General features: G+C 38.7%; 1 protein-coding gene across 3 annotated transcripts; it reads right to left on the reverse strand.

Annotated features, from left to right (window-relative positions):
* Nucleotides 1-8,204: 8,204 nt before the first annotated feature.
* MED30 (mediator complex subunit 30) lies at nt 8,205-25,653 on the reverse strand. Of its 3 annotated transcripts, XM_009635989.2 has the most exons (5): nt 25,594-25,645; nt 25,139-25,344; nt 23,994-24,152; nt 21,673-21,783; nt 8,205-11,737 (listed from the first exon to the last, which is right to left on the reverse strand). In XM_009635989.2, the coding sequence occupies exons 2-5, from the start codon at nt 25,310-25,312 to the stop codon at nt 11,642-11,644; spliced, it is 540 nt and encodes a 179-aa protein (XP_009634284.1). In that variant the 5' UTR covers nt 25,313-25,344; nt 25,594-25,645; the 3' UTR covers nt 8,205-11,641. The 3 variants fall into 3 exon arrangements, with proteins under 3 accessions (XP_009634284.1, XP_035747469.1, XP_035747468.1); XM_035891576.1 differs by lacking the exon at nt 8,205-11,737 and adding an exon at nt 11,768-13,793 and having other exon boundaries at nt 25,139-25,653; XM_035891575.1 differs by lacking the exon at nt 8,205-11,737 and adding an exon at nt 13,824-21,512 and having other exon boundaries at nt 25,139-25,653.
* Nucleotides 25,654-25,659: the final 6 nt, after the last annotated feature.

The following is a 25,659-nucleotide window of genomic DNA, read 5'->3' on the forward strand; positions in this document are numbered from 1 at the left end:
TTCATAAACTTCATTGTTTAGTATCTCTTCTAGTGCCCGCTGCTTATTTTCCATGCTCCTTGCATCCACGTACAGACATTTCAGTGCATTAATATTCTTCATCTTCTCTTGAGGAGCTACTCCAGCTTCAGTCTTATTTGTAGGCTGGCAGTAGATGTCAGATTATTTGAGTTAGGTGAAAATTTCTCCTCTTTCCTTCACACTGAGTTTTATAGCTATCCAATAAACTTGCCTGGTTTTGAAACCAGGAGTTTGGTACCCTGTTTCGGCAGAGTAACATTAACCACAAATTGCTTACATCTAAAAATAATACATGATAATTCTGTTCTCTCTCAGAAACTGGCACACTGCATTCTCTAAAGGGAAATGAATGAATACGTGAAAACATTTTTGGAACAGTTGCTTGTCTATAACAAGTCGATATGAAATCAAGATAGAATTTATACTTTATCTCTCCATAAAGGTTTCTTGAGCTACGTTTCAGACATCATTCAGAGCAAACCCTCTGGAAGCCCAAGAAACAAGGACTCGATCTTTCTAGAGCTTTCTATCCACAGGGAGATAATAGGTCTGAATATTCATCACCTGGACAGCAAGCACAGATTGCCACTATTGCTGAATTTCTTTTTGAAATGAGGGAATCGTGACCATCTTTCATTTTGCTTTCTAATTCTTAAGAAACTTGTGGGCATAGCAACACTTTGCGACTCCCTATCAGGAGTCCTACATGTTAGTTAAATCTCCTGAGACTCTTCGCTCCCAGTCTGAGACAAGAGCCAGACATTTGCCAAATTACATCATTTCACCATGTGCAACTTCTCTAAGGTTCACCCTTGTCAGCCATGCGACAAAAATTGTGGTCATGCCCTGATCATTTCTCCTCAAGACTACGAGAGCCTCCTCTTCATTTTCACCTTTTTCCTTTGCAACCTATTTCAAATGCCTCAGTAAATCATCTGCCTCAACAGCAGCACCTCTGAATTCTTCCATCATTTTCCTTTGGCCTCCTGCATTAAATTTTCGCTACTTGTGCTTCCCTTCAAGGCTCCCCAGAACACTGCTCTGACCTATAGCATCAACTGCAATTTTTCCTGCCCCTGTTTCCACTCAGGCAGTATATCACACCTCGGTGATGCCTTTATCATTTCCTCCATCCTCCATACCATCCTCAACAACCGAATGTTTCTTTTATGCAATTTAGAAAGGAATGCACCTCTGTTTTTATACATCCTTTCTCAAAGCACACCTCCCTCTGTTGATGGGTGCTCCTACAGCCCTCCCTGCTCCAGTATGACACTGCCGTTCTCACAAGGCCAAGCATTGCCAAACCTATGCAGGATATCACATTCTGGCCACTGACGAGCTCCAGGCTTGTAGTTACAATTCACTGGATAAAAGCTCCCAGAGATAGCAGCTTTCTTCATGCCTTGCACAGTGCCAACCTACTTCTAGACATCAATAACTAATAAAACCAAGAGGACTGCAACTAAGCCTTATTATCCTTCTTATTTTACAGATGGAGTGGTGTTCTATTTTTCAAATCAGAGACCCTTCCCAGGTACAAAAAAAGTCAGACTGAAGATCAGGGTTTCCTGAGAACTCCTCCATCCTTAACTGGCTGGCTGAGGTTAAGCCCAGGACACTTTTGTTCTCCTGCCATAAAGTGTCTTCTCATATTTGGTCATAGCTGTCTTCCATATTTAGAAGGAAGACAAGTGGCACTGCAGGCCCCCCTGGTGGAGGATCTCACCTGACTGTTGGAGTCCTGTCAGGCAAGAAGCTTCACAGGTCTAGTGTTTTAGCCAAGGATGCTTATTGCCACCAGAAAAGGATGCGTTTTTTCCAGCCATACAAAATGTGAATAATGGGAGTGTAGGTTTGCGATTTTATGAGTGCAGCTGGTGGTTATATAGGTGTGCTTGTAGTTAGAAGAAGAGTTATAGAGCTCAGTTTCTTATGCACCATTTACAAATGTGTGAAGAGAGCATAAGGAAGAGGGTATGTTGCATATTTTCTCTGATGGAGCATTATGAGCCAATTTTGCAAAGATCTGGTGAGAAGGTATTGCAACCATGCAACTCACGCTCAAGCCCATAACGGCAAATTCACTGCCATCACAGAAGCAGCATTGGATGATCAAATGCAATGGAAAATGGATCTTCCAAAGACTGCAGGAAAAGTCCCTGCTGCTCTTTGAGCTGTAATGTAGGTTTAAGAGCCAATGCATCTGAGCCCCTGACCAGGGAAGCAGTTCACTGTAGCTGGAGACATAGTCTGGTGGTGAAAATCCCCAGTGCACCTTGCTTCAGCAGGCCTCCTGACACAATATGGCCTCTCTCTTTATCCTTTGGCCTTTGGTGCTGTCCCCTGAGGGGACTGCTTGCTTGCTTCCCACTGTCTAATATTTTTTACTCTTCCCTTTTCTGGATGCAGCGATTTGATTTGTACTCAGGAGCTGTATCTTCCAAAGAATATAAATTATGCACGTACTCTGTGTCATCTTTCAGCTTTCATGAAATACGTTTGCTTTCTCTCTCTGCAGTGAGGTTTCTGTGTATGCAAAACCAGACTTGCATATGAGAGAGCACCTTCCAGACGTAAAGTCGGCTCCTTCCAGGCCTGACTCATGCTCCTGCATCCTTCTTTGCCTCAAGCTGAGCCTGATGTGCTACCAAAGGTCGAAGACCTGAATCTGAGCCTTTCAAGGAAGCGCTTTAATCACCAGTGGGACGGGTGTTGCATCCTTGTGCGGTCTCTTGTGCGGTACTCAGAAAAAGCCTTCTAGCCCCAGCTCCCACGAGTGAGAGGTGATGAAAGGGTCAGCATGGGAGTGGTGCCAACACTTAGATGCTATCTAGGGATCACAGCAGCTCAGTTACATCAAGGCTTAGCAAGTCTGTGATGTCCTGTAAGCAAAACCTAGGCTTCATTACAATAATATAGACGTCTACAGGCTGAGATGGGATTTGAACACAAGATTCGTAGCAAGTAATTGTGTCGCCTTAGCTGTTGGACACGGCACTCAAAGCGACAGTACAGCTTTTGGAGTGCTCAGGTTCCAAGTGCCCAACACTTCAACAACAAATTGCACGTGCAAATGGCCAGAATTACCCACAGTTCATTACTCGCTGTGTTAGGCACTGATGCAACACAACATCACAGTTACTGTATTTAACAAATTGGTCCCTTTACAGTTTTTCCAGTGAGATGTAGGTTAATGAAGCAACTTTCTGTCACGGACCCAAGAGGCAGAAACTTCTCTGTAGCCATTAAAAAAGATTCTTGCTTAAAGGATTCATGTTTATAAAATAAAATGAAGATCAGAACTCGCTCTCTAGTCAAGAAACTCTCCCTATCACAGCTATCCTTTAGAAATCCTATATATGTTTCCCAAGCTGTGCCCTTCTGGAAATTTTGAGGAAATTTATGGGCCTTAAAAGTCAATGTTCTCAGACATTGTTAGATCCAGGAGAAAGGCAAAATCCAGAACAGAAGACTCTTTCAATTAAATGCTTAAAATGTTCTGGTAACAAACGCCCCCACATTAAACTAGAAGGCAACTAACTGGGGCATTTCTGATGTTCTCAGATGCTTTGATGCTACACAAGCAGAGATGATCTCTAAATATGTGCAAGATCCACCCTATAAAGGTCACTTTGTGCACTCTCTGTCTCTCTGAAACAATTTTTATAGCAATTACTCGGAAATTAAGTTCTACTGAATTTGCCACCAGCTTCGGTGGAACCAGGCTTTCACCCACTTTATATCAGCTTTAGGGTTTCTTTTCTGTTTTCCTGTTTCTGGCATGATCCAGTCCAGAGAGTAGCTGCAATCTGTCATCTGGTAGTAGATACTGAATGTATGGTAAGAGGGAGAAAAAAAGAAAAAAGCAAAAAAAAACCCCCACCTGCCAAGTCCTGCAGCCTTAAACCTTTGGTGCAGTACAAGGTTTACAAGATGATTTAAAATCTGCATGTGTAGGAGATAAGGAAGATGGGCTGACTCTACACAGAAAATGGTTTGGGGACAGACAGAGATTGATGGCTTTGTGACAATGACAGTAAAGTTAATAGCTGATATAGGCAGACAACAGACTCCATTTTAAATTTAAAATTGAAGTGTGTGTTGCTGACAGCATCATACTGACCATTCATTGCTAGACCTAATTTCTCTCTGGTAATGACTACGAGAAGCTGAATAGATAATGATGTGCACTGCAGAACATTTGGGAAATGGGATTAACTGCTTTGCATTTTTTTTTCCTTGTTTTAAAAACAACTATTTCATGATTAGTAGAGGTGGTTATCCTTGAACACTCCTGAAGGGTAAAGATTAGTCACTCCTCTGGGAACATCTCTGTCGCCTCTATTTCCTTTCCTCTTAGGAGACAGAAGGGGTGTAAATTGTGCTTGCAACAGACTGGGAAGGCTGACACTGTTAAAATAGAAGACCTCGACAAAAACCCTGGAGATGATGTATCACCAGTCTCCTGGGCAGTTGCACCCCCCGTTCACATTTGCACACTGCAGATAATTCCTGCCTTTCAACAGCCTGAACCCAAACTTCAAATGCAAATGGTCTTGGAGCTGGAAATGGAAACCTGCATGCACTGAAATGAGACAGTTTTTCACATATTCAAATAAATAACTGGCGAACAAAAATATGTGAAACAAAGGGAAGGCAAACCCTTCAGTCCTGGGAGAAGCAACTCTGCTCGCTCTTTCTGCCATTCATCCCTCCTGTTTGTCTACCCTTCTCTTCAGGGACAGAGATACCCATCAGTTTTGTACCCCTCCACCCATATAAATAGAGATCTTACTTACCAGCAGAGGGTTGATCAACAGAGACTTTCTTTTATTATGTGTCAGTGAAAGTCCTTCTAAAAAGTACACAGACCATAATACAGGGGCTTCTGAAATTTTACATGCAGGGCACGTGGAAGCAATTGACTTCAGGAATAAAGAGTTGTGCTTCAAATCTGAACGCAGCCAGCGCACACACGTGAGGGTGAATGTTGCTGGCCTTAGGCTACCAGTCTGGGCTCTGTCCTTGTAACCACCCTGCTTTGTTAGGTGCCATGCTAACAGGTAGCAAAATGGTGGTAGGACATTCCATAACCTGCTCGGTAACTGTATTTCAGAGTATAAGCAGGCTGAAATTTCCACCAGTTTCCCTTACTCTTTTCTGTGACTTGAGTTTGCTGAAGGATTTCAAAGCTCAAATCTGAAAGCCGTATACTCTTTGCATTAATTAATTCCAACTCCACTCTGGCTTTGTAAAGCTAATTTAAATTATAGCAGTCTCTGCAACTTCACGGAGCTGTAAAATAAATAAATCTAATTGTATTTGGCTTAACTACCGTGAATCTGCTTATTACTTTCAAAATGGTACAGTGGGGCTTATAGTTTTTATAAAATCTAAGCTACCAGATGATTATGATGAGAAATGGGGACTGTGGCAATAGTAATTAAACTCACACAAAAAAACATTTTCTTCTCCGTGAGAAAAGTGCAATGCCTACGTTTTATTTCCACCCCTTACTTCTGTCTTTTGTGATTGCTGGAGGACACTTTAGATGTAGTTGCTCAGACTATTCAAGACCTTTAAAAAAAAGTTCTCGTTTCCTAGAAAGTAATTAAAACCTCCCACACTGAACAAAAATATATGTAACATATGCAAATGCTATAGAAGTAGCATGTGGTTTACACAGTTTATAATGCTACTTGCTAGCTGAGGCAAAATACGATCACATGTTTTACACGCTTAGATCACCCCTGTGCCTGTGCCGGAACAAACCTGCTCCCCCAGCGTGGGCTGGGGCAGGGGCTCAGGCTGCGAGGCAGGCAAGCACTGCAGCTTGTTTTAGTATCAGCTGGGGAAGGGTGGATAAAGAGCATCACATTTCCCATTAGTAAAAGGCTTCCTAAGTTCTACCGAGTGAACAGACAGTAATCAGGTATCAGCTACTACTTCAGCTCTGCAGCAAGACCACAGAGCGGCTCTTCACTAGGAAATGAAGCAAAACTAAGGGTGGAGGTGGGGGATGCGGGGTGGGGAAGGAGGGAGGAACGAGGCTCTGCTTCATTTCCTCTCCTGCTCCAATTCCTCTGATAGAAATTCCAGGAAGGCATGTCAACCTGAAGAGGAACTTCAGCAGATATCATCACAAAGAAGCCATGAAAGCTGGTTTAATACTTGCAGGTGGCATCGAAGTCCAGGTGCTCTCAGGAGCTCATCACCTGACAAACAGTCATACGATAAATAGATGCTTTACAACTGCAAAATCTAAAGGTGGAAAAAAAGTCAGGTCAGTTCAGTCCACCTCTTGCTCTATCAGTGCAAGACAGGATTATTTTTGCTTTTTCCCAATGCATTTGTCTAGTCTTTCTGTGCCTTTGTGTTTTCAAATTTCCAAGTAACTCACAAGACATCTTCTAAACTCTTAGGGAAATTAGTATTTTGTATCTTAGCACTAAAAGGTTTCCAGTACCCACCTCTCCTCATTGGTGTTTGGTGAAATAACTTCTTGCTTAGCTTCTCTCACTGTTTGGTGCTACAGCCCCTCCAAATCACACTAATTACCTCCCCTTTGCATCTACCCAAGAATTCCTACTTTTGAGCCTCATCTTTGCTTTCACAAGTTATTCTAATGATTATTCATAGTGTAGCATATCAGTTCTCTTCTCTTGCACTGTGTTAATAACATGCTGACCCCCAAACTAATGCAGTATTTTGTGCAGAATTACTGGTCTTGGAGCAAGAGCTCTTACGCTTATACCCCCTACTGTGCAGTATTTGGTCATGCACCCCAAAACTGCAGTGGCTTTTCTTCTCTCACTGCATCTCAGTTATCTCTTAAATGCAGGTTTAAAATTTGTTTTGCCAAATCCTCTTTCCTTGCCTCTAGTTTACGGCCAGGTTGTGCTCACTTAAGTTTTGATTGTTGTGGTTTTATTTCTTTATATTTTCCCCTTATTGTTTGAAAGTCTTCCTACTTCAACAGTGTATTTCAGTAATGGACTGTCTTCATGATCCTCTACCCCTGTCTCCAGGACTGTAAATACCACTAAAACCCCTACATGGCTATAAAAACAACTGCATTGCTATCCATTGCTACTCTGACAACTTTAAAATCACATCTCTTTCCTCCTATTTAGGCAAATCTGAATTTATTTTTTCAAGGAAGATTTCATGAGGAAGCACACACAGACCTAGGAAAGGATTTTATCACAGATGTGGATGTAATTCATTCCTTTCAGCCACTCATTTTCAATTCTATTCCAGAACATTACTCTATAGCTTTGTAGTAGGGGCAGTCAGCTGAGAAGGGAAAGCGAGAACATGAGGGGCCAAAGAGGGCCTCACGCATCAGGCCTCCTATAGCATTTGGGCAGAAAAAACACAGTTTACACAACCTCAGCAGTGAGTATCAAATACCATCAGTTGCTGGGAACACGCGCAGAAGCAGAACTCTACGCAATCAGGCAGCTTGCAAGTTGAACATGAAGGCGTACAACGAGCTGAGATGCTCCCAGAGTTAAATGCACACACAAAAAAAGTGTCCCTGCTTATTTGCCTCAGATACATCGGTGGTCTTCACTGGACCTAGTCCAGTGAGCAGTGCGGTAAAACATGTATGCTGCTTCTGACTACATCCACACCAACACGAACACCGTTCCTGGCTTTTAGTAGTGTTATTTGTTGTGTAGTGTTGTAACAGGTGCCAGAAGGTGTCCCTCATGCAATGTGACTAAGAAAAATCCTTAAAATTTACACAGAAGTTAGACTTAACAAGACAAAAGTTTCACTGTGTTGCATTTATTTATGTCTTACATTCCAGTTATCCATTACATTTTCTTAAATAAAACCTGGCACTGGTACATATTTTTTGTCACTTTCATTAATATCCTGCAACACATATCAGCCAGCTTGTTATTTTTATGTATAAAAATAGAGTAACCTTCCAACTCAGCAAAAAACCTTCTCTTTTAAAGCCCTGATGCTCTACCATATCAGTCTTCATTACTATCAAATAAGGAGAGTGAGCAAATGACTTTTTTCCCCCTCAAGTATTTTTTTCTGCACTGATGTATTTGTAAATTCCTTTGTAATTCTCCATTTCCTTTGTTAGCATGAAGTCACCAAACTAATCCATCCTCTGTAAGCCTCAGTTGACTCACAGTGTCCTTGGGTGTCATTGCACCTTTTTTTTTTTTTTTTTGACCTTTTCTCTTAACTTCAGATCTTCAAATCTACACTCGGAGCTTACCATTTTCCACAGCAGCTGTCAGCCATCCTTCAGCTGCAGCCTTTTTTGGCTTGTGCAGCCATCTTGCGCACCGATGACATCTTGGTTCCTATGAGACCAGAATCCTTGTCCTGCTTCACCTAAATCCATTCTTCACAGTGATCAATTTAAGTAGCACTTGTGCAGAAGTTCCAATTTCTCCATCAGTAAGAAATCAGAGCAGTTTTTTTTCTACAGGACAACAAAAACTGTCATGGTTTATTACAACACGCTGGATGTGGCCTTGCTGCCTCTATGGAAGACAAGAGGAAAGGTAAACTTGCATCTTTCCTGAATGTGGCATAAATCTGCTCCACACGCTTGTCTTTTTATGTAAGAAAAACCTTGGACCTTTGCATACTGCCTAGCAGGCATCTTCTGTGTTGGGACACTTGAACCGAACAGTCAGTATCTGTTATGTTGTCTACAAAGGCGCTGGATTAACGGTGTCATTTTGAGCGCATGTTTTAACTTGGGTGGTCTCACAAACACACTACACAGTATTCAGCATCCTAGCTCCACTGCCCTGAGTCCTCTCTGGGCAAAATAGAGCCCTAAGAACCCCAACTCCCTCAGATATTTTTATGTTCTAAAAATGGAACCATCCTAGGTTCTGCTATCTGCTCCTGGGACTGCCTGTAGGTTTATCCAACTTCCGCCTCATCAGAAATACAGAAATAGTCAATGATATATAAACAAAATATTGAAACATCTGCATTGGTATTGCTTTGCTGGTGTTTGCAAATACTTCATTTGGTGCCATTTCATTAACCAGCAGTTAAAAGTTCAGTCAGCATTAACTTTAATATTAAATTTCATCACATGTTGATGCCCAGTAATTCCTTTAAAAGTATTTCACAGCTGAGGAATTGCCACTTTTCTTGAAACCGTCATCTTCTTGGCCAAATCCTATGATTATTCATGGATGCGGGAGCGTATGAATTATGTTCACTACCCTTACTTTCATCTGTGTAAGTCAAAGTCTATGGTTTTGGTCCAACACCTTGCAAAGTTCCTGTTTTGACAGTATTTACTGTGATAATTTACAATTCTGTCAATTTTTGCTCTTTGCAATTTAGGTACTGCACTATCTATTCTGGTAGCGGTTTAAAGTGTTTTCTCCTCTCTCCCAGATGAAAAATTGTAGTATAAACCTTGGCTACTGCTAGCAGCTGCATAGAGTAAGCTGAATATTGTATTGGCCAGACATCTACTCACAATATTTGCACTCTTATTCACATTTTAGGTTACTTCCGCACAGTTTATATGCAATAACAAAAATCAACAAATTTTAAAGACATTTAGTAAGAATAAATAGATGGTATACAAAAGCAGTAAATCTAGACTAATCTCCATTTTCCATAACTGTTCCAAAAACAGAACGAAAAAAAATCCCTAAGTACTGAGAATTTTACACTCACAATTAAAATGTTTGTGCCATTTCAAAATCCACTTCAAATACTTCTTCTAGGCTGGATGCATGCTTATACATACACTAAACAAAGCTGCCACTACACCCTGCAAATACAAAAATGCTCCTGCATTTTAAACAAACAACAAAATAGAATCTCTACTCGTAATCTTCATCTCCTTTTCAAAAGCTTTGTATATAAAATAACTAGGTCTCTCTCAGTGCAGAACGCAACCATTATTTCTGACCAATAAGTCTGCCATAGCAGTCAATCTAAATGTGAAACAGCTCTGCTGCTAGCTTTGCCACTGAGTAAGCTATCCACTCTCCCATTTGTAACATGGGAGAAAAGAGAGCGACCTTATTTGCAAGGTGTTTTGACATTTACTCACACCTAAGTATTGTCATAGTTACCTATCATTTTCAACACTGGGCAAACTAATCAAAACGAAGATTTTCTAACTCTGTTTATTTGCAATTATGAGATTGGGCATCCATTCATCTCTTAAGATTTAAAGCCTTCAAAAGGAGAAATAAAAGACAACTATATTGTACCTAATTTCAGGGAAAAGTCATATATTGTTAACCAGGTGTGATCAGATCTATTACATGCCAGTGATTTTTTTACCTCAAGGAGCAGACAAATGGGTTGAACTTATTAAAAACCAAACTAAAAAAGACTGATAGAACAACAAACCAGTATAACATTTTTAAAACCATATATCTCAAATCAATAAGCATTCAGTATCAAGCTCCCATATTGTAAAAAGGGTATCTTATAAAAGCACAGCATTTAGCTGGACTCTTCAGAAGGTTCTAAGCAAATCTTTCACACAAACTATTAAGGAATCTGACTGGGCATGGAATGAGAGTTAAAAGTAATACACAAGAAGCAAATAATGAGGATGGCCAGTTTTCAACTTGACAAATAATAACAGTAGACTGCCCTATGAATTTGTACTGAAATAGTGCTATTTTACATATACTTTCATCTGGAAAAAGAGCCACATAGTCCACTGGCAGCATCTGTGGATAACAAAAATCGTTAAGACTATTTTCAGGGCTAATGAAAATTGTGAGGAATACCAGAGGCAGAACAAAGAACTATGAATGTTGATGATTTACTCAAAATAATGAACTGCTCATCACTCCGAAGTTTTCTAGGACTGGCAGTCATAGGGAAGAGATTAATGAGGCATTTATTCAGTGCATTCTGGTAAACAAACCCAAAGTATTCCAACCATACAATAGCTGGAGTATTCAAGAAATTATACCATGTAGTTATCGAAGAAGCTAATGTTGAGGCTGTATGTATGTAGTCTTCACTTAAAAAGACTTGATTAAATCCATAAGGATATAGGGGTAATTTTATGTGGCTTTTGAATTTTGCTCCAGTTTATCTAGTATGACATATATCCAGTGATAGGATATGGAATAAGATGAACTTACATGGCATAGTAGCCTGTAGTATATGCTCCCGCAATGGGGAAACATATAGCATTGTAAAATCTGATCACTATTTCAGTCCTGTAGCAACTTCTCTGCATTGCAACTTTTCCGGTCTGTAGAGGTGGTTTGCACTGCAGAATGGCAGGCAAACACGTTTTTAAAGCCATGTTAACTGTATTATAAAAAAATCCAGAAACACTTCATTTATAAAACCCCCTATTTGCATAGCAACCTGAATTATTACTGTAAGTTACTTAGGCTGCATTATATTCAGCCTAAGTGAATCACTCAGGTAAAACCTGTAGGATGAATCTTCTACAAAAACAAAGGCAACACCATGCAAGTTATTACAAAAACCCAACATTTTAATCTTGAAGACTTTTCAAACATTACTGCAATATGGTTGTAGGAAAACATGTTACTTCTTAGAAAGAAATTAAGTCTATACAAACAAATTTGTATCTTTTCCAATTACAAAGTCTGATTTTCCTTGTTCAGTTCCGCATTGCCAACATGGCATTTATGTCCCAAATAAGATTCCGTAACTGATCCATGATCTGCTTCAGCTGCTGATTCTTCTGTTTCAGTTTCTGTGGGAAGAGTTTATTAAAAGTTTTTTTGTGATCAGTTCAAATAGCACACTCAGAAATTCAACAAAAGTTACAGTGTTATGAAATGCTATACAGATCTTTTTCTCAGTTGCCTGTGAGCAGCATTAGTGGGATAATACATCCTCTTTAAAACACACTCTAAAAATAGAAGAAAGTCTCAAAAGTTAAGGACCTCACCCAAAAGGGGGAGAACGCGGTTTCTTTTCACAGCAATATTTTTCTCAAAACACTTGATCCCATCAAAAACTGGAGGCTTGTGGGGATTGGTCCTCTCTTTCAAAGCCCAAAATTAGCACTTTAAGGAGGAAGAAAGAATTCAGGGAACAGGTAAATTTATGTGAACATATGTTGTATAACCTGGGTGCACAGAAAAATGAGGGATTAACAGTAGAAGTCTGAACAAAGCACAGGGTACAGGTGAAGCCAATCAAGCTTTTCCAGCCCTTCTGCCTATGTAAGTCAACCCTGATGCCCTAAAGGGTCCTGTCTTGAAACATATATTACCAAGCATGCTGAATTCTTTAAAATTATGTATCTGATTTTGCGAATTGGAGAAGCATTTGAAGGCATGGAAGAATAGCAAGCTCACTTTTATTTGGATGCATAACCAGAATTTAAAAATTATGTCTTTACAGAAGAAAGCTCAGTGCATTGAGACATCGCACAAATCTCCCTAACCTTTCAAGTTTCACAATAATACACATATTTATTGTCCAATTCATTCATTTTCCTGCTCAAATCAAAGCTGTCAAGAACTAAATTACTGTGTATTGTTAACAACCTATGTTCTTCATTTCATTTTGATTTTATAAGATGTCAGCCTTCTCATGTTGGAGATCATTCATTAGGGAAGTCCAGTGTTCCAAGTAAAGTGAAAGCACAGGAAAGACTTGCTACCATCAAAAGCGGATGAACTATTAATAAATGTTTTGGGTTTGACAAAACTTTGTTATTTGCACTACACAAATGGCAATACATTAAGAGAGAGACTCAGATCAGTAATATGACCAAAGTAACTGGAACAGTGATAAAAGGAAGCAACAAGAGAAGCAATATCCTGAAAATCAGTCTCCTGAATTTTGATGCGGATAACACACCGGTATTTTTAAGTTGCCCGGCTGCTCAGCTGGAAAAGAAGTGCAGAGAAAAAAAAGGAAGTCTATTCACTTCAGACCTTTAAAATGGTCTCTGAGTAAGGGAAATAATCCTGAACACAGACTTCGGTGGACACGTTCTCTGGAAGCAGACACCACTCAATTCCAGACCTCTGAGAAGTATGTAAAAAACAGATGTAGGACAGTTCATGCACATTAACTCAAAATTTCTAATCAAGTATTTGACAGACTAAAAAGTATTTTAGATAACTACGTGCATTTATCTAATGCTTCTTTCTTTTCCATTTGCTATTCCAAGACTTCACAATGTACAGCACAGATCCAACTCCTAAAGACAAAACTGAGAAGCATGTAGTTACAACAGCATCCAAATGACAGAATTGCCAGTGTCTCGCTACAAAAGCTCATAATGTAAGATCTTGATGCTTGAGAAAGCACAAGAGGGATGAGATAAACAAACAAGTTCATACCTGTGGCATTTTTAAACATATTTCTGTTTGTCATCCTCAACACTCAATCTTAAAGAAATCAATGAATGTTACATCAAAACTTAGCAGTTTAATGCAAGCTGTCGCTCACTGATAGTGAAGGCATGCCATTTCACGATTTTTCAAAGCTGCCATCAATAGAAATGAAGGCTGAACAGTCAGTGATGGTTATTCAAGTCACAGATGGAAAGAAGAACCATTAACCTCTGATATGCAGATTGTGCTCTCTCTCCATTCGTGTCTAATCTTACTGTTAAATACTGTTACGTAGGTATGCTCACATGAACTTTACATAAATTATGCCCAAAAGACTCATTCTGTAAGACTGTCTTCATTTCTTGTGCAAGTGTTAGGAAACTGTAAATTGCTTGATGTTTACTTGATGCTAGACAAGGGAACCTTCAAATTGGATTTAATTTGTTTTCAAAGCATCTGTAAAGACAAGAAGTATACAATTGTTACTTTATTTATATGAAGATAATTTTAGATCCTTGTCTTCTGAAGAGCTGTTTTCTTAGCTCTTCTACTCTACTTTTTCTAGAGACAGAAAAACACCATCTCTGGATTGCTAGGCTGAAAAAACAATAAAGAAAGGGGGGAAAAAACCCACCTCAGAGAGCATGCTCTCCTAATCGAAATGCATATAGTGACCTTTGTTACTGATCTTTGACAGGCAGTGGCCCACACCACAAAGTACTACATAATTAATGTCTTCTGCACCACTGGCAGCGCTGGCCTCTGCGTAAGACTTTGCTGGGCCAGTAAGAGCATCTCAACTCAGGTCTAACCTTGGAAAGATAGACAAAATGGCCTTCTTGGGAAACAGGCAAGTTCTGTAAGCAGCTTCTGCAGCAATGACAAATTTTCATTTCAACAGATTGCTTGCAAGTTGTCTCCCACTCTTCCCTCCTTCTACTGAAATGACTTAGCTGAACTCTGGACTGCTTCTCAGGATTAACAGTTGTATGAGACAAGAAAAGGTACTTCATCCTACATATATGCTACAGCTTCTGACTTTATCTGCTTCAAGATAGCACAGGAAAAGTATCTTATATGAGGCAGTTTATAATGAGTTTAAGAGATCTAATTTCACCTTACATCTGACAGGCATGTTTCTGTTAGTCCCTCTCTGTGAGAAAAGGATCTGACTGAAGACCAATCCTAAGGGGTCTCCTTCGATTATATTAATTTTCAATGTTATTAACTATCCATTTTGACTGACACTGGAAGCACTATGGCCAGCATGATGGAGTTGGCAAGGACTGTGTCTTCCCATAACCAATGAGACCTCAGTAGGCTTAAGTCAGGTAGGACCTTTATGAAAACACGTACATAAGCACAAAACCCACATTAATGAATCAAAGTGGGAGAACCATAACATACAGCCAGAAAATAGCTGTCTTTGAAGGAACGTGCCTTAAAGAACTTACGTTACGCTTCATGCAGATTTGGGTTCAGTAGGACAAAGTAATTTCAACTTTGACTGAAACACATTTTTGACTTAACCTCATTTTTGGTTCACTTTCATTTAATGTGAAATCAGTGCTGTCTAGACCAATCCACACCTTTCTATCTGAGATGTATCAGAACTTTCCTTTGCACACTGTTCCCATCTATCTTTCTCCTCATCTTAAGCTCATCTATCTGTCACATTTTAAAACCTAAACATCACTGTAAGTCATTATTCTGTTCTCAGTCCATTTCTTAAAAGTCCCTTCTTGAGGCAAAGATAATAGTGCAAACACTGTGGAAGAGTAAGATTACATTCCAAGTGATGCCTGTAGAAACATCAGAAGTACTTGCCTATGTTGTACAGGCACGACTTCTGCTTAAAAAAAAAGATGTTTCCTGAATATTGTGCCAGCTACAGTTTTTACCTGCTCTGTTCAAGACCTGCAATAGTACAGGCCAGAAGTACATCTATGCATAATAATGCATTAAATATTAATAATTTTAGTACCTTTACTTGAATAAATCTCAGCAGAATTAAAACAATTACATTTACTTTGTTGATTACAACTCTACTACAGAGAGAACTTGCATCATCATCTTTTTCATGAACATGTTCCTCTTTCTGACCATTAAGCTGCTGTAGGACGTGATTATCGAAAGTCTTATGAAGACAACAATAGCCTCTGCTTTTCCATGCAAGTCAAACGTAAGAGATTTCTACAGAAACACGATGTTTGTGATAGGCGAGAAAAAGTAAAGCCTGCCCTGGCAATTTATAATTTTTTTTATTTTAAGCGAGTCCTTCATAATGAAATCTCTGAAGTAAGGATGTAAAAAACCCTCTTTTTTCCCCTCCCTTTCCTTCAGTTTTATAGCCAAAGGAATTACAAAGTTATATACATAGAGCAGGGAAAAAAATGATAGAAAAAAACGACTCAACACTTTCCTCAAATTCTTAAAGCTGCCAAAACATTCTAACTTACGGCTGATCAACTGATACCAAGGCCCACTTCCCATCATAATAACTTCACTTCTCCCATCTATTTATAATATTTTTTCAAAAGGATAAAAAGTATTCATCACTAATACACTAATTGCTGTGCAACTAAACATTAACACACTCATTGTTCAGTAACTACAGCTTTTCCTCATGTCATTCACAGGCATAACTGTTCCATCCTCAGTGGAAATGAGGCACTGGGTTTTCTGCCTCCCTCCTCACCTGACAGCTGAAAGGAAAAACTGCTTCTTCGGCAAGCATAACTTTTTGTTCCAGAAACAAGCAGAGACACCAGCGACAGCCTGTGCTCCACTGCATGCTCAATACTTTTCACATATTGAACCAGAGAGCAATTGCATGTATCCACTGCTCTGCTGTTCAACGAGGAATAAGTGTGTTCATTGAAACAGATGGATGTTTGCTTCATAGCAATTATTTATCAGTCAATGATGAAGTCTGAGGTCTTACTTACTGAGTTTACCCATTCCCCTAGGTGCTTCTTCAGCACACTTCTCAGTGTTACATCCCCATTCTTAACATGAAAAAAACCACACAGATTTATGATCCTCAGTTACAGATGGCAAACTAAGTCACAGGAACACTATGAGTAAAACTGGAGTGCCTGCTAACTTTGACCAGAGACATCCAAGGTTCAAGTCCATCACTAAACTTCCTATTTTAACAGCTTCCCACATATTCAAAGGGCAGCTATCACCAACCGTAAGGGGAAGAATGAACAACTACCAAAGACATTTTGAGGCAGAGACAAGGAGAAAAATCCAGTTCTGAAGAGCAGCCTTCAGTTACTTACTCACTACTCACACTAAATCCTTCCTCCTCATTCCCAAATTCCCTGATTCTTCAATACCCTCATCCAAGTTATACAATACATAAACCAGGATTCTTATATTCTTATTTATCACAATACTGATTCAATCTAAATGATGCCTAGTCTGCAACGAAAGCAGAATAGCTCAAGGACTCTTCCAGAAAAGAAAAGGGTAGGGGGAGAGGAACCAAATGTGATAATGTAATAAAGGTGGTGTAATATGCATTTATATGAGGATGAAAGGGGACAACTGGGATTGTATGGACAGCTTTAAGCTTGGTGTTCCCTAACTTTTCTCAACTTTGTAACCATGATAAAGTTTCGGTATAGGAAGCTACTTGAAAAACTTTGCATGCAACATTTTGTATGAAACTGAAAAGGAAATACTTCATTATATCAAATAAAATAAATCTGAATGCTGAGAGCACTAGCTGATGACATTACAAGACCACTCTACATAATTTTCTATTGGAGATGCGGAGAGATTTCTGATGAAAAAGGAAAGATCTCAACTCATCTTCAAGAAAAGCAAGGAGGGTGATCCATAAGTTTATACCTATAGAAACTACAGGCTGGTCAGCCTGACCCCAGAAAGACTGCAGCAAATCCTTCTGGAAGTCATGTCTAGTTCATGTCCATCTGAAACTTTCTGACAAGTTGAACATAAGTCAGCAGAGGATCTTTTTGCAACAATGAAAGACTAACTGCACACTGTACCTATCAGCTCAAGTGAAACTGCTAATCTCCTCCTTTTGGCTCTAGACAACAGTTGTCCAGTTTGGGGCTCAACACAAAACACTAACGTCCTGGAGAACCTCTAGTGGAAGGCCACCAAGATTATTAAAGCTATATTTGTTAAGACTCAAGCAGAGAACGCTAAGGCAGGATCATGATGCTGGCTTCAGCTATGTAATGAAGATCATAGAAAAGACAACGCTGGGCTCTTCTTGTATGTATGCAGCAAAAGGATGAGGGTCAGTGGACGTGAGTTACAACAAAGAAAATTCCAGTGTAACGTTAGTAAAACTTTCACAGTGAAAGTCGACACTTAAGAAGGGCCCAGAAAGGGTACAATTTCCATCCTTATGGATATTCAAAATGCTACTAGATATGAGCCCAAGCAACTGGATCTAACTTGCTGGCTGACCCTGCTTTGAGCTGGAAGTTGAATCAGATAATCTCCAGACCTCCCGCTAAGCCTAAATTCCTCTGTGATTCTACTATTGCAGAGTGCCAGTCTGAGTACCCAAATCAGTACTGCCCCCAGTGCAGATTAATCTGCTGAGGTGTCCAAATAAACAATTCTTCCCCTCCTGTTAAAGTGTTCCTTGGTGCACATTCATATTTTGGGTAAAACAGGACTCAACAAATACAAATCAACGTAAAAATATATGCAAATAGCGTGAAAGATAGTTTAAAAGGAATGCAGGTTTTCAGCATAGTCAAGGGAATTTTCGGGTAAAGTTCTTCAAAGAGAAAGACTAATTGCAAATTGCTGTCATTTTAAGGATGACTTCCCTAAACAAGATCAGCTGCAGTTCACAATGGTTTTGTTATCAAAAAAGCCCAGAGCTAAACTCTTAACAGCTTAAAAGCCTGTCATGTAGATTATCTTTTCCTCTCTTGGCAAGATCACTGTTAACTAGTTAGCAAAGATTAATTAAGAATATTAAACATGATTTGTTTTCTAAAGGGTCACCTAGAATGTCCTAAGCCTATTTCACATCATTTCATTCTCACCCAAATGTACTGAGACTACTAATTATGTGACTGTTTTCCCAAGTGCTTCATTTGAAACCAGACCTGCGGCATGTAAAAAAGCAAAGCTGTACTTGCTCCATTTCTAAAAACAAGCAGTAAAGAAAACTGCTGATAAGGCAGCAACACACATTAAAGTGTTCTCAGTCTGTGATTTGATACCTTCTGTTTTAAGTCCTGTCAAATGTACTACAAGACCATGCACCCAAGGTGAGCCTGACATCTGGAAAATATTACAGCTGATGCTACACTTAGAAGGTAAAAAACCTGTAGATAAAACATTAAAGACTCAAAAAATATGAAGACAAGAGAGGAAATTTTGGTAACAGCTTCAAATTGTTGCAAATAGCAATTATGTTCAATGAAAACTGGATCAGGACTTAGTAGAGCAATGCAAATGCTGAACTGATTCTGGAACAGTAAATTATTTATTCCAGAAAAAGAGTCAACCACCTCAACAATTTACAACCCCAGAAAGCATATACAGATAAAAGGAATAAGCAACATTTGGGGAACTGCAGGAGAGAACTGTTTAGTACAGAACGTAGAGGTAGTCGGTGCTCAATAAATGGGTTGCTTAGTTGTTTTATAATAATAGTGCACTCTTCTTAGTGCTGGCAAAAATCCCTTTTGTTTTTAAGCTTAACAGGTTTTATTTAAACCTACAGTTGCTAAAGATTACTGAATTGCTAGGACAGAAATTCATTCCTTTGCAAACTGATCTATACTTCAAATTAACAGACATGCACTTTTTAGCTGAGATGAATGCATTAAACTTTCTGACCTAAAAGGTAACTCTAATATAGCAGAATAAATAAATAAATAAATAAGTAAGAACAAAAGATTTCACTATACAGTAAACCAACATTGAAAGCTACTGCAGTATTTAGAAACTCTGTTACATCAACAGGTTCTCCTGCCCATGAGCGAGGTAGTGACTGTAAGGACCTGATGCTCCTTCTCCTCCTCCACTGGGGATGTTCCCTTCCCAGACAACTATGGTAGCAGAGCAGAGCTGCTATGTTTCAAGCCAGAGGTTCCTTGAAGGAGGGACGTTTTTGCGTGAAAATATATGATCCACAAGGTTTATATGATCTCCCAGTTTTGGCTGTGCTCCACACTGCAGGGCAGTTAATGTCTTTCACATACATCCAGAGCCACCAAAGAGATCAGACTGGCTGGGATATCACCGTGAGAAGGGCAAGATCAAGAGACCCATGAAAGGTCTAATAATTCAAATGTCTCAATAGCGTCAAATTATTGGGTTATTGCAGTAATGCTTTCTTTGGTACCAGTAACATGCAAGACTGAAAAAATATTGCCTATCACAGCAAAAAGGACTATGTGAGAGCAGGACAACCAGCTGAAGGAAGAAAAGATAGCAGGTCAAGAATATAAAAAGCTTCTTTATCTGTCATGTTGGTTTCCCTGTCACAGCATTTTCATCAACATTTTGCGTGACTGAAATTTTGCTAAAATAAATTAAGCAATATGGAGTTGAAGATGGATGTTACATACTACAGAGGACTGAAAAGCCGTCAGGAGTGCCAGCTAAGAACCAGAGAAGACTATCCGAGCCCAGCAGCCAGTATCAGAAATTAGACCAATTAACCAGATTCTAAATGATTTTTCTTTACAAAAATAAGAATTTATTTATTTCTAGTCATAAAAAACCCAAAGCATTTCCTATTCTTTAATCTGTTAAAATTTGAACTTTGAAACTGGTAGTGGATGTGCTTCTACAGCTGGAGAGAGACAGAAGAAAAAATTCAATGCACTTTCAAAACCAAGAAGTTAAATTTCTGTTGCAGCAGTTAGTAAATGTTTGGCCACAGAAATACTAGAGAGAGTACAACTATCTTCTGAAGATTTACTGTGGAAAATCTGGAAACTAGGTCTAGGCATTTAAGTGTAAATACAGGATTTTCAACCAGCTTTAAGTGAATGTCTGCATACATTCTTAATTATCAATTTGCTACCAATGGTCCTGTAACACCATCAACCTTTTTAAGGTTTAGAACTCCTCATAAAAATTTATGAAATTCTTTTCACAAGATCACACCAAGGAGGTTTAAAAACATATTAGCATACAAGTACAACAACAAGGGCAAAAACATGTCATAAAACTATCAAAACCACAGCAAATATGGACAGTTAAGCTTATTAACACTTAAAGATTGCAAATAAATGTGCATAAATTCACAGTACACCATTACATACAATATTATATATACAACACTGCTACATCAGCACTGAACACAAAGCATACAACAGACAGCTGACAACTGATTTCTCTAAATTCATGTAGTCCCCATTTTCTCCTGTACAATATGCATGCATTTTTCTACATAAATGGGTTATGAAAAATTCAGTACACCTCTAATTGCTGAAGACAAATTAAAATATCGGAAATATTTTAAAAGCTGAAAATCCATCAACTATTCTTTCCATACAGAAATATTTTACTCATTTATTTCCTTTGTTTGGTTATTTTGGTAGATTATGCCTCCTTTTTACCAAGCATTTACAGATATTACAGCTCCAGAAATATTTAAGTAATCCGATCTTTGTACTTCACAGATTGAAGAAACAATGCTCAAAATTGTGGTCTGGTAAAACTACGTATTTCTAATCTCAGTGTTGTATTAGCTTTTACTACAGCACATTTTTAGATTTGAATCCATCTTTAGTAGTTGTACTCAATTGCATACTGCCACTCAAACTGAAAATTTAACAGCATCTTTATCATACATAGGACTTTTTTTTCTGAATGTGTCAAGATTCAATAAATGCTACATTTAGCAAAAGGAATGGTCTTCCTCAAACTGTCAAAATACAGAAAGTAGCCCTGAAAATCTTTTACCAACTCACATCATTGTGATAATACTTACACATCTTATGTTCAATACCCATTTTTTTAATGCCTAAGGCAAGTTTTGAAGAGAAGCAAGTTCAACAGGCACCTTACCTCAATCTGTACTGCTGATATCTAGCGGGTTAAGCATAAACATAACACACCATATTTGGAAGTATGTATCGGTTTAAAAAGAGGCACAAGTTAAAATTGTTAGGAAACCTAAACTCTACAGCCAGAGGTACAGCCAAAAAAAACCTGCAAAAAACATAATTCTGAAATAGTTACGTGCAAAAGTATTTATTGCCTAGTTTGACAGTAGTCATCATGTATGCTGCATTTAGTACAGCAATCTAGAAATTTAAGCTTTGTAATGACAAAGCGACAGTTTTATGCAAATTAATTTCAACTTGGTTACCTTATTTACTTCCATGATTTCCCTTCTCTCTTCACTAGCAAAACGAAGTTGACTTGCAGCACCACGATCATCATGCTTGGAGCCATCTTCTTCAACATACGGAATAAGTTGCTGTGAAGACAAGGAACATTAGCTAAAAAAAAAAAATATATAAAAAAAAAAAAGGAAAAAGAAACAGAAAACAGGAGATACACAAGGTACTACCATTTTCTCCAAAGGTTCAAACTTCCCAAGAGGAAGTGAAGAAAGGCTTACTTCATCACCTCAAACCCAAAGGCCTTGGAATGACCTCAGCTGGTTCTCCAAGTAAATGATGTACTTCAAAAAGACACAATCCCACATATTATCATACCTAGACCTAAGCAATTTCACAAGTGCAGGCAGACCCAGTCTTTACATTTTAAGATGTTTATCACAGGTAATCCTCGTATTCTTCAACTCTATGTAGACTGTGATTTTAAAATTTACTATTCCACAAAATGAAATACCACTAACATGAAGTTATCATTACTACAAAGTATTTCAGTGATATACTAAACATAGTTATGACTGGCTTTACATAGCTACTTGGTTAATACCCTAATTATGACTTGCTATTTTAGTGGACCTCTGTCTGGCTATTCTTAAGACCAGGCACACAGTTATCTAATAGGAGTTTTTTCCCTAAGAATTTCCAACCATGGTTTCCTTAAATATGTAGTGTACTATATTTTTTGTAAGCTTCTACAAAGTCAAAAATCTCTGATGAAGCATTTCCAAACAAATACTAATGCATGCTCCCTTCCTAAAAATAATCAATTAGTTGGTATGAATACCTATTACACTGGTAGTAAGCATTAACAAAAAAATATTAAAAAATTTATATCAATAGTAATAGACTAAGGAGTATCAGCAGGTACTGACTTCTCTTAACTGTTTAAAAAAAGAGACTTGTTGATATTCTTTAAAGATGGTTAGAATGTCAGTCATTAAATAATATGATTGAGACTACTGAAAAGCTGAAATAAGAATTTAAGAAAACCGATCCAAGAGGAATGGTGTGCTACTCTCATTCACCCTAATTAATAAAACATGAGGCAGGCATTCTATTAACTTCAGACCAGAAAAGACTAAGTAGATAAAAGAAAAAAGAATTCCTACTATTGATACAAAATTCTGCTGTGCATAAGGCATCAGTGAGACCTTGTATTGAAAAAGCTTAAAGGGACTACTCATTTTCTCTAAGGAGATTCTTTTTCAGCCTAATACAAGCTTTTAAAGGGGACATGAATATTGAGCTATTGCCCACAAGTCAACAAACCATGAATTAAGTTTTATTTCTTTAATTGGGAAGTGGTCTTACTCCCTTGCTTGCTCTTAAGTTTCCGAATACCTTTCTCTAAAACACATGGCAGTGACTGCTGACAGAAGTAGATTAGTAGTCTAGAATGGACTGTACAGAATGGACTCCTTCATTTCTTTATTCCTATCCAGTGAAGAGATTCAAATACAAATTATAATGCTTAAATGATTAAAACTGAATGGACAATCAGAAGTCCATTAATTGAACTGCCTCAGAATCCAGAGGTCAGTAATGAAAGAATTTCACAGTTCTAGTTAATATAGAGCTATAGTAACTCAAATCATAACACAACACAGGCTTTAAGAGTATTACTGAATTAGAAACAACTTATGAGGGGGAAAAAAAAATGAAGTTTTTATTTCACTAGAAATAGCATTTTTATTAGGAAAAACCTCGGCCGATCCTAGTTCCTGGAAGTCCTATGCTGTTCGCTCTTCCATCACCACTGCACGGTCACATTTGGTTTGTGTTGGCTCAGCAGGTTAAGAGTAGCTGAGTGAGGGAACTATGGAGGCACAGACTGATGGCTAGAGCAAGGGGAAAATGCATAATACTCAGGGAGCCAGGCTGGAAGGTGAGAGCTTAAAGCAGACTTTTTCCCACTGTAACAACCACTTTAAAAAACAAAAACAAAAACAAAAACACACACACAAACTTGCCCTCACTCTTTTGACTCTTTTTTCCCTAGTGGAAACAAATTGGTGAATGTACCAAGAAGCCTGAGGAAAAAGGCTAACATTTGAAATGAAGTTTCATTTCAAAATGGGATCCCTCCCAACTGGTAAGAATTGTTGATGTTAATGTAAAAGTTTTACAATCTTTCAACTAGCTCCAAATAATAAACAGAATTCAGTCCACTGAACAATTCCAGTCTTATTTAAAGCTTGTTATGAGTCTCCTGCGACTCAGAAGAATGGATGATGTGCTAAGCAGAGAGGTTATTCTGATTTGTAGTTTATATATGAATAAAGATACTTACTTCTATGGGAACAGGATCAAGCCCAGCACAGTTTTCATTGCATTTGTCATAGACTAGTCTCAGTTTTCTGAAGAGTATTGATAGCTGACGGAGATGTTCCTGCAGCTTTCCCAGTCTGTCTTGATATGTTCCAGTATGGTAAGTAACACCATTCGGTAACTTAGAGAACCAAAACCCCAAAACATTAAAAATACTACATGGAAGTTTCTGTCACACAAAATAAATGAACTAAAATAAATCAGAGGGGGGTTTGCACATTTTAAAATAAGAAAATCACATTACCCCCACCAAAATAATTGAAATTTCTGTTTTCTTTATCAGCAAAAGTCTGGATTTTACCTGCTTATCTGATGTGCCAAATCACTGCTGTCAAACAGCTTAATGTATTCTACACTTTGGTCATTGTCAACCCCTCCGTAACTCTCTTCAGTGAGCGTCTTCAAAATGCATTAGCACAAGACTGTTGTTATTTGTTATGAGTATCACACTTTGAAACTTTGTGTCTCAACCCCAGGTCACAATTCAGAGACACAATCAAAGTGAATTCAAAGTCAGCAAATTCTAAGTGCATATACCTATACCAAAGATAATTACAGAAGGAAACTGCAGCCATGAAAATACAGAGGGAATGGGAGTGATTTATTTTCTGTTCTCAACAGAGAAACACAACAAATTTTTGTATGTTTTCTCAGTAAGTAGCCTCAAATAAGGATTATGCCCATTTTAATAACAAAAAGAATGTCAAAAAGTTCTAGGTGGAAAATATTACAGGAAAGGATCAATGAGAATTCCTCTAATATTACTCCCCAGGTGTTAACAAAAACAGAGAAACATAACCAGCATAAAACCAGACTTCGCTATTCGCAAAGGAAAACACAGATATTAAGCTTATTTAGAGTATATTTATCGTGGGGGCAATAACAATCCAGCATTTCTGAATTTTCTCCATCTTCACTTAATGTACCTGAGTAAGCAAATATGTTAAGAGTAGTATTCACTTCTCCAATCAAGCCTCCTTTTCAAGGCCGTTGGATTGAGTTATATATTTAAATGACCTCAGCCATCCCCTGTGCCTATGTATACTGGCAGTTGGTGGTAAAAACATGGGAAGTTGACGACCACAAAAAGAAAAAGTTATTTCTCACCTGCATGTTCCTCAGTAACTGGAAGATTTCCATGGTTCGAAACACAATGTCCTGCACAGTCTCTTGGCCAATTCGACAGAGAGAAGCTGTATTCACCTCCCTAGCTGCTTGAGCCTGCGTCCCTGAGAAAGCGCCAGGCTGCATGCCTGCCCCAGCGAGAGGGGGAGTCGACATCTCTTGACGTTAACCAGTCCCACCGAGTCAAGCTGCACAAGTAAGTCAAGACGGAATGATTAAGTACTTGTTTGAGTCTACCATAATAAACAACATTCTGTACGGTGGCTGTACCACTCCTGTTCCCAATACGTGCTCCTATCCAAGATAAAACAGTTCAACTGGTATAAGACGGCTCGGTGCCGTACCCTTTGGTTTGGGTACTGCTGCCTCAACACTACAGCTTTGCTGGGCAGCGGAACCGGGGGCGCTCCTCACTCGCCTCCCCTCACAGCGGTCACCAGCAGGCCCCTGCCTCGACAAGGGGACACGAACGGGCCTTCTGCCCAGCTCCAACGCGTGAAAAT

This window comes from Egretta garzetta, unplaced genomic scaffold (genome assembly GCF_000687185.1).
Source record: "Egretta garzetta isolate BGI_Z169 unplaced genomic scaffold, ASM68718v1 scaffold13, whole genome shotgun sequence".
Lineage (NCBI taxonomy): Eukaryota > Metazoa > Chordata > Aves > Pelecaniformes > Ardeidae > Egretta > Egretta garzetta.

Coding starts and splice junctions, on each gene's coding strand:
- MED30 (XM_009635989.2), bottom strand. CDS start 25,312: ATGTCGACTCCCCCTCTCGCTGGGGCAGGCATGCAGCCTGGCGCTTTC. Junction 24,153..25,138: donor AGTTACTGAGGAACATGCAG/GTGAGAAATAAC, acceptor TGGTTCTCTAAG/TTACCGAATGGTGTTACTTA. Junction 21,784..23,993: donor TTGATCCTGTTCCCATAGAA/GTAAGTATCTTT, acceptor TTGTCTTCACAG/CAACTTATTCCGTATGTTGA.